This window comes from Dendrobates tinctorius, unplaced genomic scaffold (genome assembly GCF_039654945.1).
Source record: "Dendrobates tinctorius isolate UK_male_01 unplaced genomic scaffold, ASM3965494v1 ptg000075l, whole genome shotgun sequence".
Classification (NCBI taxonomy): Eukaryota; Metazoa; Chordata; class Amphibia; order Anura; family Dendrobatidae; genus Dendrobates; species Dendrobates tinctorius.
The window spans coordinates 7,178,360-7,198,512 of NW_027361743.1; the positions used below are offsets into that span (position 1 = coordinate 7,178,360).

The window sequence follows — 20,153 nt, forward strand, 5'->3', positions numbered from 1 at the left end:
AATGGTGGAAGAAAGCAGAGGTTCCCAAGTTTTCAGACATACTTGACAAGATAGGCCAGAACAGCGATTTAGAACGCAGATTTGCGATTAACAACAATCACATTCACAAATACTCAAAAAAATGGAAGACCTGGAACAGCAAATTTCATATCAAATAGACTTAACAAGAGGCACTATATTTTGAAGTTTAAACCTGGGCACTTTAGTACTGGGAGCTGTATCTCCTTCCAAGAATGTTACCCCATAATAAGGATTGCCGATTTTTTTTTCTTTAATGTTGTTATTCGGTATATGTTATTCTATGCCTATTTGTGGGTTCTCTAGTTTTTAAAATTTTTTTCCGTACCTGTACAAGGTTGTTTATTCCCCACTCCCTTCCCTCCCTTCCTTTCCCTACCCTGTTTATTTCTAAAAAACCAATAAAATTATTTGAAAACAAAAACATCTAGGAATAAAAAAAAAAACAAAGCCTCATACACCTATATCGCCCCCCCAAAAAAGTTGACAATTGAAATGACGAGGAAGAAAAAAATATATTATTGTGGTCCCCAAGGTGTTAAAGAGGGATACATTTCAAAAAATAATAATAATAATAATAATAATAATAATAATAATAATTTTTATTTGGCTACTTCTATTAAGTTCGGACTGCATTCTCACTAATGTCCACCAGATGGCACTCTTGTGCATTACTGATTTCCATTCCTGCTCGCAGAAGCTGCAGTTACAACGTTTGTCCGCTAGATGCCGCCATAGAGCATGTGTGTCCATACCAAGCTTCCCCAGACTCTCACACAATGAAAGTCTGTGTAGTGGGGAAAGTGCAGGGCACAGTGAGTAAGAGCGGACGGGGCTGACAACCAGCAGCCAGAAAAGTTCCAAAATTCCAAGGTCCAGTCCCAGGCTGATGCTGGTGCCTATAGGAGGTCACTGTGCACATATAGCAGAGCTGGGGAAACTTTGCCTGGAAGTTGGAGAAAGTTGGGAGAAGAGGACATTGGGAAGAACAAGAGCCTGGGAAAATCTCCTGCACTGCTCCCTCACTGAAGAATGCATGTTTCCTCCCATCGCAGGGTGCAGGCTGGAGTCTCATAAGGTAAGGCTGCTGGGGAAGTGCACAGATGGAGCAGAGCTCAGATCACCAGTTCACTTTTTAGTGCATTGATCTCACAGATGGTGCAGCAGGTTTGACCTGCAGTCCTATGTAAAAGCATTGAAGGATATCATCAGTAGTGTCACATGACAAACTCGCCTCTGCTACGTCGCGATCAGTTCGGCCCCGCTACATCTATACGTCTTTTGATTACAAAGATGTCTCAGCTTCTCAGTAGTTGAAGAACTACAAATCTCAGCATGGCCTGAGGAACCCGGTTTCTGTGCGACTTTCCGGTGTGGCTAGACACCTATCTGCTTCTGGGAAAGCTGGGTGACAATCACTTTTTGCTGGGGCGCACGTTTGCGCACACAAATGATATCGCAGCGGAAAAGTGAATCGCAATTCACATGTTTACACATGGAACCGCATGTATGGCGAAGGGTTAAATCCACCGCGAAAATCCGGACTCAAAATCCGCACCGCGGGTCAATTTCTGCTACAGATTTATTTTTTTTTTAATGAGATTTGGTAAAATCGCCTCCATTCTGCTGCTTCGTAACGCACTGCAGATTTTGTCATGCAGGATTTAAAGGGGTTGTCTCCTTTAAATAAACTAATGCACACAGTGATGTCACAGTACAGGGATAATACACACAATGATGTCAAAGTATAGGGATAATACACACAGTAATGTCACAGTACAGGGATAATACACACAGTGATGTCACAGTACAGGGATAATATACACAATGATGTCACAGTACAGGGATAATACACACAGTGATGTCACAGTACAGGGATACTACATACACAGTGATGTCACAGTACAGGGATAATACACACAGTGATGTCACAGTACAGGGATAATACACACAGTGATGTCACAGTACAGGGATAATACACACAGTGATGTCACAGTACAGGGATAATACACACAGTGATGTCACAGTACAGGGATAATACACACAGTAATGTCACAGTACAGGGATAATACACACGGTGATGTCACAGTACAGGGATACTACATACACAGTGATGTCACAGTACAGGGATAATACATACAATGATGTCACAGTACAGGGATAATACATACAGTGATGTCACAGTACAGGGATCAAACACACAGTGATGTCACAGTACAGGGATAATACACACAGTGATGTCACAGTACAGGGATAATACACACGGTGATGTCACAGTACAGGGATAATACACACAGTGATGTCACAGTACAGGGATAATACACACAGTGATGTCACAGTACAGGGATAATACACACAGTGATGTCACAGTACAGGGATAATACACACAGTGATGTCACAGTACAGGGATAATTCACACAATGATGTCACAGTACAGGGATAATACATACAATGATGTCACAGTACAGGGATAATACATACAGTGATGTCACAGTACAGGGATCAAACACACAGTGATGTCACAGTACAGGGATAATACACACAGTGATGTCACAGTACAGGGATAATACATACACAGTGATGTCACAGTACAGGGATAATACACACAGTGATGTCACAGTACAGGGATAATACACACAGTGATGTCACAGTACAGGGATAATACACACGGTGATGTCACAGTACAGGGATAATACACACAGTGATGTCACAGTACAGGGATAATACACACAGTGATGTCACAGTACAGGGATAATACACACAGTGATGTCACAGTACAGGGATAATACACACAATGATGTCACAGTACAGGGATAATACACAGAGATGTCACAGTACAGGGATAATACACACAATGATGTCACAGTACAGGTGATGTCACAGAACAGGGATAAAACACAATTATGTCACAGTACAGGGATAATACGCACAGTGATGTCACAGTACAGGTGATGTCACAGAACAGGGATAATACACACAGTGATGTCACAGTACGGGGATAATCCACACAGTAACGTCACAGTTCAGGGATAATACATGCAGTGACGTCACAGTACAGGGATAATACACGCAGTGACGTCACAGTACGGGGATAATACACACAGTGATGTCACAGTACAGGGATAATATACAGTGATGTCACAGTACAGGGACAATACACACAGTGGTGTACCAGTACAGGGATACTACACAGTATGACCCAGTACAGGGGTAATACACACAGTGATGGCATGGTGTATAGAGATGATGCACACCAATGGTGGTGTCGTATATAGAGATGATGCACACAGTGGTGTATAGAGATAATTCACACAGTGGTGTATAGAGATGAAGCACACAGTGATGGCATGGTGTATAGAGATGATGCATGCAGTGGTGGCTTGGTGTATAGAGATGATGCACGCAGTGGTGTATGGAGATGATGCACGCAGTGGTGGAGTGGTATATAGAGATGATGCATGCATTGATGGCGTGGTGTATAGAGTTGATGCACGCAGTGGTGTATAGAGATGATGCACGCAGTGGTATGTAGAGATGATGCATGTAGTGGTGTATAGAGATGATGCACGCATTGATGGCGTGGTGTATAGAGATGATGATGTACGCAATGGTGTATAGAGATGATGCACGCAGTGGAGTGTAGAGATGATGCACGCAGTGGTGTGTAGAGATGATGCACGCAGTGGTGTATAGAGATGATGCACGCAGTGGTGTATAGAGATGATGCACGCAGTGGAGTGTAGAGATGATGCACGCAGTGGAGTGTAGAGATGATGCACGCAGTGGTGTGTAGAGATGATGCACGCAGTGGTGTATAGAGATGATGCACGCAGTGGAGTGTAGAGATGATGCACGCAGTGGAGTGTAGAGATGATGCACGCAGTGGTGTGTAGAGATGATGCACACAGTGGTGTATAGAGATGATGCACGCAGCAGTATTACAGTACAGTAACGTCACCATTGTAAGATAATGTTGCAGCGATCTTCGCACATCCTGGTAGTTTAGCCGTGGTGATCTTCCTGTTCTCCATTTTGGTTGTCACCCAGCTTTCCCAGGAGCAGATATAAGAGCTGAGTAGTATTAGAGAACATTAGGGTTCGGTGTCCTGCACACGCGGCTGATTGTCCTCTCTTGTGATGGACGGTGTCTGTTTTCCCTCTTAGGATCTCATCCCTTTGGGATAAATCCGCGGTGCTGATTCCTGGACCATCTCTTGGTGTCTTCTCCTCCATTTATGTTGCAGTAAGGATACAACTTTGCCTGTAACTGAATTTTGGAAATCGCGCCTCCAGAATTATGGGGGAAACAGCGCCCCCTCAGGCCCCGGCGGGGACTCTTGCCATTGGAGGAGTATCTAATGTGGGTCTGCTCGGCGGAGGAACGGTGGCTCCCCGGTTGCACAACGCCATAGTGGAGCGGTTACGAGCTCGAATAGCAGTTTGTCGCCAACATCAAATAAACTGCGAGGGTCGCTATGAACGCAGCAGGGCGGAAAGCATTGATCGAGAACGGGAGAACACCCTGCAGCTGCTGACCCTTGTCCAGCATGGCCAGGGCACCAGAAAAAGCAGCAAACACAGCAAGAGCTCCTGTGCTGCACTGCCAGACTACCGCCACCATCACCCACAGCAGCCGCCACTGCTCAATGACGAGGGCAATGACATTAATGGAGGCCAGCAAGCTTCTAATGGACTGGGCCAGCGAAACTCTGCTCTAATCGCTGTAAGTAACACGTCACGTCTTACATGTTATCACATGATAAACCTCTGCTCTTTCTGGGATGCGTGGGTCCCGAGGGCCGTCCTATTGGTGACTGACAGCTATATCTGTGCGCACACTTATACAAAAAAAATTGTCAGTCACTGATTGGACCTCCCACTTTACCAAAAATCCCAGGAAGAGCAGAGGGTTAAATGATTAAAAAAAAAACAGGTTATACTGAATATTTTCTTACAACCATCTAGCAATCGCCTCAGCTGCTCCTCCTGCTCTATATCATGGTGACAGGTTCCCTTTAAAAAGCCTTGCAGCAAGACTTGGGATATAAGCCTAAATCAGAATTTTCTCCAAAAGGAAAATAACTCTATTTGGAGACACCTGTCTCAGTGGTTTTTGCACCTCATCAGTTCAAAGTAGGCAAATCGTTGGTCAGGCGAGTGATTTTAAGAGGTCAGATTTTTTTTTTTTTTAAAAGAGGTATTCTCATGTTGTCTCTTGAGTAGTTCACAGCTCTACAGTCTTGTTGTAACGTGCTGCTGCAGTGCAGTACAGCGCAATCTCCACCAGGGGGTGCTGGTGAGGGAGGCGAGGTTGCACACACAGCAACAGCACAGGTGTCACAGGTAACAAAAGAGTGGTCAGACTAGCCGAAGTCAGCAACTGTCAGGAGCAGAGGTACAAATGGAGACAGCAAGTGCGTAGTCAAGGATGAGCAAGAAGTCAGAACCTACCAGGAATGTGGTATCAGAAACATAAGACATAATGCGTTGTCAGGGTACAAGCCAGAGGGTCAAAAGCCAGTCGGAAAGCGTGGTATCAGAAACGGAAAAACCAGATTCAGAGTCCAGAGATCAAGCAGAGTCATACACAAGTCCAAGTAATCAGGGGCAGAAGGAACACTAACGGAATACAGGTCAGAGGCACTAGCTTGGAAGCTTGCAGTATAGCTGATGCTGGCCGGCAAGCTGCTGAAGACTAAAAAAGCCCAGCAAGCTCCAAAACGAGGCAGATGGGATTAACCCCCGCATGACCAGTTCAAAGAGAAGACAGCAGAAAAAAAACCTCTGGACTGGATCATGACATTTTTTACTTCCACTCCTCTGTCAGTGACAGTCTTAGGGTGGTTTCAAATTTGCGTTTCAGGGCGCAGCGACGGCCTGCGCATGGCCGCCGCTAAGCCCCACCCCTGCCACGCCTCCTCCAGTAGCTCCGCCTATGGGCGCAGGACGCTGCATGCGTCCTGCGTCCCCTATCTTTATCACTGGGGGCGCAGGCCGTGCGCAGTATACGTTTGGCGGCGCATGCGTCCTTTTGACTGTGCGCCGAGCGCAACCAAATTGCAAAAGGTTGCGTTTGGCGCTGGTCGGCGCACTGTCAAAAGGACGCATGCGCCTCCAAATGCATACTGCGCACGGCCTGCGTCCCCAGTGATAAAGATAGGGGACGCAGGACGCATGCAGCGTCATGCGCCCGTAGGCGGAGGTACCGGAGGAGGCGTGGCAGGGGTGGGGCTTAGCGGCGGCGGTGTGCAGGCCGTCACTGTGCCCTGAAACGCTAATGTGAAACCACCCTTAGTGGGCAGCAGAGTTGTGATATTAGTAAAACTATAAAGCTCAGCACAAGGTCTGCTGTTTCACATTCAGATATCAGTGGTTTGTTCTGAGTCTACACTATTATCCCTGTATTTGCACATGGAGATAACAGCAGATTTGAACTAGAAATTAATGGGCTGCATGAGGTGGCTGGTATGTCAAGAGTTAACCCCTCTCTTTGAATGTAATTTACTGCTCACTCTCGGACCGTTTCTAGGCAGGCAATGGTAGCTGAGCTTCATGGAAACCAGCTGTACACCATGTAAGATAACAGATGTCATTGCAAGAGAATGAGTGCAGATAGAAAAATCAAGTCAGTTGCAAGCTTGCTTATTTTTTTATGCTGTATAACAGCAATTTAATAATTTGAAAATAGTCCTATAAGGAGTGCACCAAGCTGCTGTATGGAGACTTACATGCCATGCAGTGCTCCCTGGACTGTTTCACACCGGAGGCAATGGGGTTGGATATTAAACACTGTAGACGAGAAGCTGCATGTTATCCACCAGTGTTGTGGGGATGGACATTATACACCAGTGTTCAGGGGCTGGACGCTATACATCGGGGGTGAGGGGCCAAAGGTTATACACAGGAGTGAGGTGTATATGTCCTGCAATGAAGGACATTCAATGGTAAAGACTTGATTCCCAATGCTTTTCTCCATATAGTGTGTTTTATACCAGAGGTACATTATCCATTTTCTGGGATCCTTCCTGGTATATGTGTCCACCTCCATCCTGGGTTCCTTCCTGGTATATGTTCCCCCTCCTCCATCCTGGGTTCCTTCCTGGTATATGTTCCCCCTCCTCCATCCTGGGTTCCTTCCTGGTATATGTTCCCCCTCCCCCATCCTGGGTTCCTTCCTGGTATATGTTCCCCCTCCCCCATCCTGGGTTCCTTCCTGGTACATGTTTCCCCTCCTCCCCATCCTGGGTTCCATTCTGGTATATGTGTCCCCCCACCATTCTGGATTCTTTGCTGTATATATTGGGGGGAAAAAGTATTTGATCCCTTGCTGATTTTGTAAGTTTGCCCTCTGACAAAGACATAAACAGTCTATAATTTTAAGTGTAGGTTAATTTTAACATTGAGAGATAGAATATCAAAAACAAAAATCAAGAAAATCACATTGTATAAATTATATAAAATATTTGCAGTTTGCAGTGAGAAATAAGTATTTGATCCCTCTGGCAAACAAGACTTAATACTTGGTGGCAAAACCCTTGTTGGCAAACAATAGTTTTTTGTAGTTGATGATGAGGTTTGCGCACATGTCAGGAGGAATTTTGGTCCACTCCTCTATGCAGATCATCTCTAAATCATTAAGATTTTGAGGCTGTCGCTTGGCAACTCGGAGCTTCAACTCCCTCCATAAGTTTTCTATGGGATTAAGGTCTGGAGACTGACTAGGCCACTCCATGACCTTAATGTGCTTCTTTTTGAGCCACTCCTTTGTTACCTTGGCTGTATGTTTTGGGTCATTGTCTTGCTGGAAGACCCAGTCATGACCCATTTTTAATGTCCTGGTGGAGGGAAGGAGGTTGTTGCTCAGGATTTTACGGTACATAGCTCCATCCTTTCTGCCATTGATGCGGTGAAGTAGTCCTGTGCCCTTAACAGAGAAATATCCCCAAAACATAATGTTTCCACCTTCATGCTTCAGTGGGGATGGTGTTCTTTGGGTCATACGCAGCATTTCTCTTCCTCCAAAAACGGTGAGTTGAGTTAATGCCAAAGAGATCAATTTTTGTCTCATCAGACCTCAGCACCTTCTCCCAATCACTCACAGACTCATCCAGGTGTTCATTCGCAAACTTCAGACGGGGCCTGCACATGTGCCTTCTTGAGCAGGGGGACATTGTAGACACTGCTGGATTTTAAACCTTTGCGGCATAATGTGTTACCAATGGTTTTCTTGGTGACTGTGGTCCCAGCTGCCTTGAGATAATTAACACGTTCACCCTGTGTAGTTTTAGGCTGCTCTCTCACCTTCCTCATGATCAAGGATACCCCACGAGGTGAGATTTTGCATGGTGACCCAGATGGATGTCGATTGACAGTCATTTTGTATTTCTTCCATTTTCTTACTTTTGCAACAACAGTTGTCTCCTTCTCACCCAGCGTCTTACTTATGGTTTTGTAGTCCATTCCAGCTTTGTGCAGGCCTATGATCTTGTCCCTGACATCCTTAGAAAGCTCTTTGGTCTTGCCCATGTTGTAGGGGTTAGAGTCTGACTGATTGAGTCTGTGGACAGGAGTCTTTTATAAAGGTGACTATGTAAAACAGCTTTCTTTAATGCAGGTAACAAGTTGATTAGGAGCGTCTAACTGGTTTGTAGGAGCCAGATCTCTTAATGGTTGGTAGGGGTTGAAATACTTATTTCTCACTGCAAAATGCAAATACATTTATATAATTTATACAATGTGATTTTCTGGATTTTATTTTTAATATTCTATCTCTCAATGTTAACCTTAACCTACCCTGAAAATTATAAACTGTTCATGTTTTTGTCAGTGGGCAAACTTACAAAATCAGCAAGGGATCAAATACTTATTTTCTCCACTGTATGTGTCCTTCCCCCACCTCCATCCTGGGTTCCTTCCTGGTATATGTGTCTCCCCCCTTCCTGGGTTCTTTCCAGGTATCTGTGTCTCCCCCCATTCTGGGTTCCTTCCTGGTGTCTGTGTCTCCCCCCTTCCTGGGTTCTTTCCAGGTATCTGTGTCTCCCCCCATTCTGGGTTCCTTCCTGGTGTCTGTGTCTCCCCCCATCCTGGGTTCTTTCCTGGTATCTGTGTCTCCCCCCATTCTGGGTTCTTTCCTGGTATCTGTGTCTCCCCCCATTCTGGGTTCCTTCCTGGTATCTGTGTCTCCCCCCTTCCTGGATTCTTTCCTGGTATCTGTGTCTCCCCCCATTCTGGGTTCCTTCCTGGTATCTGTGTCTCCCCCCATCCTGGGTTCTTTCCTGGTATCTGTGTCTTCCCCCCATTCTGGGTTCTTTCCTGGTATCTGTGTCTCCCCCCTATCCTGGGTTCTTTCCTGGTATCTGTGTCTCCCCCCTTCCTGGGTTCTTTCCTGGTATCTGTGTCTCCCCCCTATCCTGGGTTCTTTCCTGGTATCTGTGTCTCCCCCCTTCCTGGGTTCTTTCCTGGTATCTGTGTCTCCCCCCTTCCTGGGTTCTTTCCTGGCATCTGTGTCTCCCCCCATTCTGGGTTCTTTCCTGGTATCTGTGTCTCCCCTCATCCTGGGTTCTTTCCTGGTATCTGTGTCTCCCCCCATCCTGGGTTCTTTCCTGGTATCTGTGTCTCCCCCCTATCCTGGGTTATTTCCTGGTATCTGTGTCTCCCCCCTATCCTGGGTTATTTCCTGGTATCTGTGTCTCCCCTCATCCTGGGTTCTTTCCTGGTATCTGTGTCTCCCCTCATCCTGGGTTCTTTCCTGGTATCTGTGTCTCCCTCCATCCTGGGTTCTTTCCTGGCATCTGTGTCTCCCCCCATCCTGGGTTCTTTCCTGGTATCTGTGTCTCCCCCCATCCTGGGTTCATTCCTGGCATCTGTGTCTCCCCCCATCCTGGGTTCTTTCCTGGTATCTGTGTCTCCCCCCATTCTGGGTTCCTTCCTGGTATCTGTGTCTCCCCCCATCCTGGGTTCTTTCCTGGCATCTGTGTCTCCCCCCATCCTGGGTTCTTTCCTGGTATCTGTGTCTCCCCCCATTCTGGGTTCCTTCCTGGTATCTGTGTCTCCCCTCATCCTGGGTTCTTTCCTGGTATCTGTGTCTCCCTCCATCCTGGGTTCTTTCCTGGCATCTGTGTCTCCCCCCATCCTGGGTTCTTTCCTGGTATCTGTGTCTCCCCCCATCCTGGGTTCTTTCCTGGCATCTGTGTCTCCCCCCATCCTGGGTTCTTTCCTGGTATCTGTGTCTCCCCCCATTCTGGGTTCCTTCCTGGCATCTGTGTCTCCCCCCATCCTGGGTTCTTTCCTGGTATCTGTGTCTCCCCCCATTCTGGGTTCCTTCCTGGTATGTGTCCTCTTCCCCATCCAGGGTTACATTTCAGCTGAATGCGCATCCTCAGATGTACATCCGCTGGCGTCAGCAGGTTCCCCTCCCGCACGCGCCCGGTTGCACTCACACCCTCTGCAATCGTGATCATTACATGTATGGTGATATTATGCGGACTCTGCGGCATATTACTTGAGCACTATAAGGTGGTGGTATTCTAGCTGTATATTGCAGTATTGTTTTGGCACTATGTAGGGATATTATGCAAGCTGAATTTATGAAAGAAAAAAGCGTACAAATAACTTGTAGATGATTACACATTTGCTTGTAGCCTAAGGGTTCATTTTCTGCAAAACTTGTTGCAACCAAAGGTTGCAGTATTTTAGGCTACTTTCACATTAGTGTTTTTAGCGCTGCGCTTCGTGCGCAATAGAAACGCATGTAAAAAAAAACGCATCATGCGTTTTGCATGCGATTGCGTTTTTTAGGCGCATGCGTTTTAACCAGTTTCTAGCCATGTTATCTCTTAAAACGCATGCGCTTGCAAACGCAGGCGTACACATGTCCATGCGCTCGCCTGCGTTCCCATAGACTGTAATGCGTTATTTGTCGCATTCTGTGCGCAAGCATTTTTTTGACGCTGTTGGACGGACCCAAAAGTGCAGCAGGTTGCGTCTGGCGTGCCTAGGTGCACACCTTTAAAAAAACGCATGCACACGAAAACACATACAAGCGCATGCAAACCATGCGCACGCCAGACCATGCGCACGCCATGTTAAAGATAGGTGCGCACACGATGCGCTGCGCAAAAAAACGTTAATGTGAAACCAGCCTTAGAAATTGGTGTTGGTGAAATAAACTTCTCTTCTTAAAGGGCAAGTTCCATCAGAAAATGTCTTATTTTTTTAAAGCGGGTTTTCATATTCTATTCATTTTTATTTGTCTTTGATTTAATTTTTCTAGATCATTAATTTAAGGTTCCTAAATTAGATGGATATTAGCAACAATAGACTGACTCAGACCCTATTAGTTTTGTACAGAAGTGTTATCTGAGCATGCTCTGTTCTTGGGAAACTAAATTGTGAAGGGAAGAGGTGAGCTGTGACATCCCCTATAGTGAATGATAGATCCTGTGTTATCTACTGTATATAGAGGTGTTATCAGTCATTGTACAGGAGGAGATGAGCTGTGACATAATCACAGTATGTCTTTGGAATGTGGGAGGAAACCATAGTCCCCAGAGGAAACCCACGCAAACACGGGGGGAACATACAAACTCCTTGCAGATGTTGTCCTTGGTGGGATTCGAACCCAGGACTCAGCACTGCAAGGCTGCAGCGATAACCACTGAGCCACCGTGACTTCACCTATTGTGAATGGTAGATCTGGTGTTATCTACTGTATGTAGAGGTGTTCTCAGTCATTGTACATGAGGGGGAGGTGAGCTGTGACATCACCTATTGTGAATGGTGGATTCTGTGTTATCTACTGTATATAGACGTGTTATCAGTCATTGTACAGGAGGAGGAGGTGAGCTGTGATATCATCTGTTGTGAATGGTGGATTCGGTGTTATCTACTGTATATAGAGGTGTTATCAGTCATTGTAATCTTGTCTGTAATGACAACGAGACTGCTGAATAGTTACATGACATCTGTTCTTTCAAATTAATCCTGAAAGATCTAATTGAATCATAAGGGGTTCTGTTGTGTATTTGTTAGGATTCCTATGCTTTCTAAGCGTACAGTGGCATGTAAAAGTTTTGGCACCCCCGGTCAAAATTAGTGTTATTGTGGACAGTTGAGCAGGTTGAAGATGAAATAATCTCTAAAAGGCCTAAAGTTAAACATGACAGATTTCCTTTGTAATAAATATATATATTTTTTCATCTTTTACATTTTAAAAATTACAAAAAGGAAAATGGTCGATGCAAATGTTTGAGCACCCTTGGAAATTTGTGTTGTATGGAGATCCTATCCCAATATATAGTAGTAATAATAATACTAATAATATTAGCAAATACTTTCAATTAGAAATGTACGGTAGTATAGTTCTTCTGATTCGCTATATCGCTTACCCCATGTTGGTCATTGGAGTAACTTAGGTATCCATGGTTATGACCACTAAGAGTCGTCTAACTAACTTAACTGTTAATATATAAGTGGTCATAACTATGGATACCTAAACTACTACAGAGCCCTGCATTAGGTAAGTGACCTAGCGAATCAGAAGAACTATACTACATTTCTAATTGGAAGTATTTGCTCATATTATTATTACACCTTCTGCATATTGGGATAGGATCTTGGAGATGGGAATACCTTTTTAACTTTAGGCCTTTTAGAGATCATTTCATCTTCAACTTGCTTGGGTGTTCACAATAAGTCATTTTGACCATGGGTGCCCAATCTTCCACATGCCACTGTATAGAGCTGCACCAAAATCCAGGTCAGGTATTTGCAGTCTATTTAAGTGACTGCGGCTGAGTTGCACTGCCAGACGTTACCCATGGACAGTGGTGGCGCTGTTTCTAAAAGAAAGACGTGAAATTTCTGTCTAATATCGGATATAAATTTGCTATAATTTGGCCCTTTTATTTTTCTCTGTTTTGGTACACATGGCATTTTCGGATAAACTCTCTTTAGTGTTACTGTGTGATTCATTCAGGCTGTTTTTGTGTTCATGATGTAGTGACGACTGATTCTCGGCATCGGTTTCCCGATGAGCTCACACGGGACGGAGCCATCATGTCCATGATGGACAATCCGCTGACACAGAGCCGATCTCCAGATATATATTCATGAACTGAGACTCATCAATTGCTTGGATTATTTTTTTTGCAAGAAGTTATTGTTTATTTTTTTTTTAAGTCCTTTTTTTGAAGAAGTTCTATGAAGCTTTATATATACAGTACTGTACAAAAGTTGTAGGCAAGTGTGTTGCACAGGAGTAAATGTAGCAGCCTCACCTATCTGTTTTCCAGGCAGAATTAGCCAAAGTAGTATTAAATGCATTCACCGGACAAATACACCTCTGTTCAGCTCCAGCACCACCCAGCTGCTGTTATTAGGCCTGTAAGTACCAGGGTGGATTATAAGAATAACCTTTTTCCACCCAGACTGTTTTAGTTGCTCCTAAATCCCAGACCTAAAATACAGTGAAATTAACCTTCTCAGTAACCTAAGGTTACCAGTACAGATTTTGCAATTCTGAGGCCAACCACCTCAGTGGCACATATCTGCCATCCAGAACCTTACCACCTGCTTTTTTCACAAGGAGCATAGAGATACAGTGTATATATCAATGTATTTCTGTGTACCAGCCTAGCTTTAGCTGCTGCCTGCAATGATAGAGGTTGTAGGTTTGATTCCTGGATATGGAACGATGAAGTCATATGTTTCTTGTCACTTGGCCTTGTTTCCATGTCAAATATATGGTTTTTGGCTGCAATTCTTCCATGACAACCACTTCTGGCCAGACTTCTCCAAACAGTTGCTGCCATTTCTTAGCTGATGGCCTTGCAAGACATCTCTGATTTTAAGCAGAACGATTTGGCCAAGCTAAGTCCACAGAAGAACTGCGGTTAGTTTTCCAAGATCTTTGGAATGGCCTTTCATCAAAACCTGTGTGCAAGTGTACCTGGAAATATTGATGCTGTTTTGAAGGCAGAGGGCGGCCACCCTAAATGTATCCATCGCGTCCAATAATAATGCTCTATGTAGTGAGCTCCCCCTAGTGGTGGGTACCAGCATACAAAATTAATATTTTTTTTTTTAAAGAGAACCTGTCACCAGGTGAAAAGTGTCCAGGTATTTGTCGTGTTTTTCTCTTGCTTCTGTCCTGAGTATTTTGCCTTTTGATTTATTGTTTAAATCTGCCACACAAATCCAGAGACATGGGTCTTTCCATTTAGCGCTAATTCTTATGGTCTTTACCAAGGGTCCATATCTCTGGAACCGTATGGCAGATTTAAAACAGAAAACAGCAGACACCACGGGGAGGGGGACAAAATAATGGCCGTTTTTCACCTGGTGACAGGTTCTCTTTTAAAAGAAGACCTATTGACCCTTCTGACCTGCTTTCCTAAATTAATATTATTTATTATTATTATAGCGCCATTTATTCCATGGCGCTTTACATGTGAAATGCTAATATTCCTAATAAGAATTTCGGAGTATCTTTTCGACATCTTGCAATTCCTCAGTTGTTCCTCCTAGAAATCTATTAATAAATTGACAGCTAGATGTTGCCATTTATCTTATCAATACGTTGGTTCCTTCTTTACACGGCTTGATACTGACTGATTGGATTGGATAGTGTCAGAGTGTACAGGAACTGAGCCTCATCTGGAAACCAACAGTTGTCAATTTATCTATTATATTTCTTCGAGAAATATCAGGGGAACATTATGTCTCACCTGCTTAACAGTTCTTGACCAGCACAGATAGGTGGCCCTGAGTAGTTAGATGGAGAATGGGCTGCAGCGGAGATTCTGAGCCCATGTTGAAGGGCTAAAACTGTGAAGACTAGGAATGCTGTAACTGTGAAGACTAGGAGTGCTGTAACTGTGAAGACTAGGAGTGCTGTAACTGTGAAGACTAGGAATGCTGTAACTGTGAAGACTAGGAGTGCTGTAACTGTGAAGACTAGGAGTGCTGTAACTGTGAAGACTAGGAATGCTGTAACTGTGAAGACTAGGAGTGCTGTAACTGTGAAGACTAGGAGTGCTGTAACTGTGAAGACTAGGAAGGCTGTAACTGTGAAGACTAGGAGTGCTGTAACTGTGAAGACTAGGAAGGCTGTAACTGTGAAGACTAGGAATGCTGTAACTGTGAAGACTAGAAATGCTGTAACTGTGAAGACTAGGAGTGCTGTAACTGTGAAGACTAGCAGGGCTGTAACTGTGAAGACTAGGAAGGCTGTAACTGTGAAGACTAGGAAGGCTGTAACTGTGAAGACTAGGAATGCTGTAACTGTGAAGACTAGCAGGGCTGTAACTGTGAAGACTAGGAAGGCTGTAACTGTGAAGACTAGGAATGCTGTAACTGTGAAGACTAGGAGTGCTGTAACTGTGAAGACTAGCAGGGCTGTAACTGTGAAGACTAGGAAGGCTGTAACTGTGAAGACTAGGAGTGCTGTAACTGTGAAGACTAGGAGTGCTGTAACTGTGAAGACTAGGAGTGCTGTAACTGTGAAGACTAGGAAGGCTGTAACTGTGAAGACTAGGAGTGCTGTAACTGTGAAGACTAGGAATGCTGTAACTGTGAAGACTAGGAAGGCTGTAACTGTGAAGACTAGGAAGGCTGTAACTGTGAAGACTAGGAGTGCTGTAACTGTGAAGACTAGCAGGGCTGTAACTGTGAAGACTAGGAAGGCTGTAACTGTGAAGACTAGGAGTGCTGTAACTGTGAAGACTAGCAGGGCTGTAACTGTGAAGACTAGGAAGGCTGTAACTGTGAAGACTAGGAAGGCTGTAACTGTGAAGACTAGGAATGCTGTAACTGTGAAGACTAGGAATGCTGTAACTGTGAAGACTAGGAGTGCTGTAACTGTGAAGACTAGCAGGGCTGTAACTGTGAAGACTAGGAATGCTGTAACTGTGAAGACTAGGAATGCTGTAACTGTGAAGACTAGCAGGGCTGTAACTGTGAAGACTAGGAAGGCTGTAACTGTGAAGACTAGGAATGCTGTAACTGTGAAGACTAGGAGTGCTGTAACTGTGAAGACTAGCAGGGCTGTAACTGTGAAGACTAGCAGGGCTGTAACTGTGAAGACTAGCAGGGCTGTAACTGTGAAGACTAGCAGGGCTGTAACTGTGAAGACTAGTGGGCTGACATTGTGAAGACTAGCAGGGCTGTAACTGTGAAGACTAGCTGGGCTGTAACTGTGAAGACTAGCAGGGCTGTAACTGTGAAGACTAGCAGGGCTGTAACTGAAGACTAGCAGGGCTGTAACTGTGAAGACTAGCAGGGCTGTAACTGTGAAGACTAGCAGGGCTGTAACTGTGAAGACTAGCAGGGCTGTAACTGTGAAGACTAGCAGGGCTGTAACTGTGAAGACTGGCAGGGCTGTAACTGTGAAGACTGGCAGGGCTGGGACTGTGAAGACTGGCAGGGCTGGGACTGTGAAGACTAGCAGGGCTGGGACTGTGAAGACAGCAGGGCTGTAACTGTGAAGACTAGCAGGGCTGGGACTGTGAATACTAGCAGAGCAGGATCGTGACTAGCAAAACAGTGTAGTAGAGATATAACAATATAACTGGATTCTTACCACAATGTAAAAGAGTTGACCAAGCGATACGATGGTGTGAAGACAATGCAGCAGTCTTCAATTCACTAAGATTGATGTTGCGGTACAGTGTAGCAGATCTGGCAAAGCAATGTAGCCGAGTTCAGTTTGCATGGTGGTGCAGTGTAGCAGAGCTAGGACAGTGATGTAGTAGAGCTATCTTATAGCAGAATGCCAAATACCTGAATACTCAGGCAGCCTGGGAGAGTTAAATAACAAACACAACCCCATGGGCAGGACAGGAGACAGTACAGCATTTGGACCAGTGAGAAAGGAACAGCACAAGTCACAGTTATATGAGAAGAGGATTTAAAATTGTTATGTTATTGGCAAAATAGGTATTTACCAAATGAGAGCGTGCATAACCAAGGTTAGACCTTTCTATTAATATTGTGCCTTGCTAAAAAGCATCATAGTTACTAAATTTAAGTCCATAGAAAAGTAATTTAAAGGTGTTTTATGGCTGATTCACCCTATTACCTTTTAATCTAAAATTCCTTTTTGTAAATCTTCATCAGTGGTCGTTAAGCAAATTCTAAAACCGGCTTAGTAAGTGAGCTTCCTTCATGCCTGGCAGATGTCGGCTGTAATACATTTCTGGCATCTGCCTCTAACTACAGTGGCCGGACCATGCCCCAATCACTGTAGTTTAATGAGGACCTATCACTTGCTCTAAAAAAATTCAGTGAAATACCTTGTAAAAATTCTTGAGCTCCACCCGATTCTGCCACTTTTTTTCTGTTTTATGTTGCGTTCCTGCATTGCAGACATATTCACATTTATTGCTTTTGAAATGCAATATGTGAAATCTCTGCTTGTGATGCAATCGGGTGTTTCGTCACCGTCTTCTCTAGGGACGGGCACTTCCATCTCTCCCTCCCAGATGCTTCCAATCTTCCTTCACGATAAGTCGCTGCTTAGCTGTGATTAACAGCGTCTAGGAAGGAGAAGTGCAAGTGCACATCCCTATAGAAAACTGTGAAGAAACTCCCAATTGAACTAAAGTCAGAGATTTCACATACTGAGCACCAAAAGCAAAAAATGTGAAAATCTATGAAATGAAGTGAAAAAGCGTAACCCAGAAAAATCAAGGGAGGTTCGGAATTTTTACAAGGTATTTAACTCAGTGTTATTAGCAAGTGACAGTTCCTCTTTAACTACCTAAATGCCCCCTCATGATTGCAAGACTCTGATGATTTAGCATGGCATCTCAGGGCTCGGTAAAGGCTCCTGTAACAGCCATCTTGGTCGTCATTGAAGCTCAGGCACAGGTGATTTACACTATATATGGTGACCTTTCAGTTAATTGAACGATCACAGATTCAATTGAGGACAATAAAATTAAAAAAAAAACTAATTTGATATAATTGTGTCCAGAAAAGTTTGCTCTTAAAAAATGTAATTATTCAATCCGTATGTTAAACGCTGTGAAAAAAGATAAAAATCTAGACAAGTTTGGTATTTCTGTAATCGAACTGCAGAATGTACTCTGTAGAAACGAAACTCAAAAAAACAGTGGTGGAATTTTTGAAACAATTTCACAGTACTTGGTTTTTTTTTTTTTTCGTTTTCCAGGACATCAAATGGAAAAATACATAATGTTTACACTAATAAATAAATGGAATAGAGGCAGCATGGTGGCTCAGTGGTTGGCACTGTTACTTTGCAGCGGTGGGGTCCTGGGTTTAAATCCCACCAAGGACAACGTCTGCAAGGAGCTTGTACAGGTGCAGCTCCAAAATTAGAATATCATCAAAAAGTTAATATATTTCAGTTCTTCAATAAAAAAAAATGGAAATTCATATTATATAGAGTCATTACAGACAGAGTGATGTATTTCACGTGTTTATTTCTGTTAATGTTGATGATTATGGCTTACAGCCAATGAAAACCCAAAAGTCATTATCTCAGGAAATTAGAATTCTTTATAACAACAACTTGAAAAATGATTTTAAAATCCGAAATGTTGGCCTACTGAAATGTATGTTCAGTAAATGCCATCAATACTTGGTCAGGGCTCCTTTTGCATCAATTACTGCATCAATGCCACGTGGCATGGAGGCGATCAGTGATGGCTTTGGGAGCCATGTCACCTGCTGGTGTAGGTCCACTGTGTTTTATTAAGACCAAAATCAACGCAGCCATCTATCAGGAAATTTTAGAGCTCTTCATGCTTCCCTCTGCCGACAAGCTTTTTGGAGATGTAAATGTCATTCTCCAGCAGGACTTGGCACCTGTTCACACTGCCAAAGGTACCAATACCGGGTTTACATGCAACAGTATCACTGTGCTTGTTTGGCCAGCAAACTGGCCTGACCTTAACCCCATAGAGAATCTATGGAGTATTGTCAAGAGGAAGATGAGAGACCCCAGACCCAACAATGCAGATGAGCTGAAGGCTGCTATCAAAGCAACCTGAGCTTCCATAACCCCTCAGCAGCGCCACAGGCTGATCGCCTCCATGCCACACCGTATTGATGCAGTAATTGATGCAAAAGGAGCCCTGACCAAGTACTGAGTGCATTTACTGAACATACATTTCAGTAGGCCAACATTTCAGATTTTAAAATATTTTTTTCAATCTGGTGTTATCATAGAATCATAGAATCGTAGAGTTGGAAGGGACCTCCTGGGCCATCTGGTCTAAACCCCCTGCTCAAAGCAGGATTCGCTAAATCATCCCAGTCAGATGTCTGTCCAGCCTCTGTTTGAAGACTTCCATTGAAGGAGAACTCACCACTTCTCATGGCAGCTTGTTCCACTCATTGATCACTCTAACTGTCAAAAAGTTTTTTCTAATATCTAATCTGTGTCTCCTCCCATTCAGTTTCATCCCATTGCTTCTAGTCTTTCATTGTGCAAATGAGAATAAAGTTGATCTTTCTACAATGTGACAGCCATTCAGATATTTGTAGACAGCTATTAAGTCTCCTCTCAGTCTTCTCTTTTGCAAACTAAACAATCCCTAATCCTGCAATCTTTCCTCATAAGACAGGGTTTGCAGACCGGTCACCATTCTGGTCACTCTTTTCTGAACTTGCTCCAGTTTGTTGATGTCTTTTTTAAAATGTGGTGCCCAAAACTGGACACAATATTCCAGATGAGGTCTGACCAAAGAGGAGTAGAGGGAAATAATGACTTCATGTGATCTAGACTGTATGCTTCTGTTAATACATCCTAGAATTGCATTTGCCTTTTTTGCTGCTGCATCACACTGTTGACTCATATTCAGTCTATGATCTATTAGTATACCCAAGTCTTTTTCACATGTGCTGTTGCTTAGCCCTATTCCTCCCATTCTGTATATGCTTTTTTCATTTTTATTGCCCAGATGTAGTACTTTGCATTTTTCCCTGTTAAAAACCATTCTGTTAGTTGCTGCCCACTTCTCCAGTTTATTTATATCTTTTTGAATCCTCTCTCTCTTCTCTAGTATTAGCTATCCCTCCTAGCTTTGTGTCATCAGCAAATTTAATCAGTTTACCCTCAATTCCTTCATCTAAATCGTTGATAAAGATGTTGAACAATACAGGGCCCA

General features: G+C 43.9%; 1 protein-coding gene across 1 annotated transcript in view; it reads left to right on the plus strand.

The window, feature by feature from the left end:
- Positions 1-741: 741 nt before the first annotated feature.
- MAML2 (mastermind like transcriptional coactivator 2) overlaps positions 742-20,153 on the plus strand; it is a 235,251-nt gene continuing 215,839 nt past the window's right edge. Inside the window, exons 1-2 of the mRNA XM_073582951.1 lie at positions 742-1,096; positions 4,183-4,741. Of these exons, the coding sequence (XP_073439052.1) occupies positions 4,316-4,741 (426 nt within the window). The 5' untranslated portion in view covers positions 742-1,096; positions 4,183-4,315. The remainder of the gene's footprint in view (positions 1,097-4,182; positions 4,742-20,153) is intronic.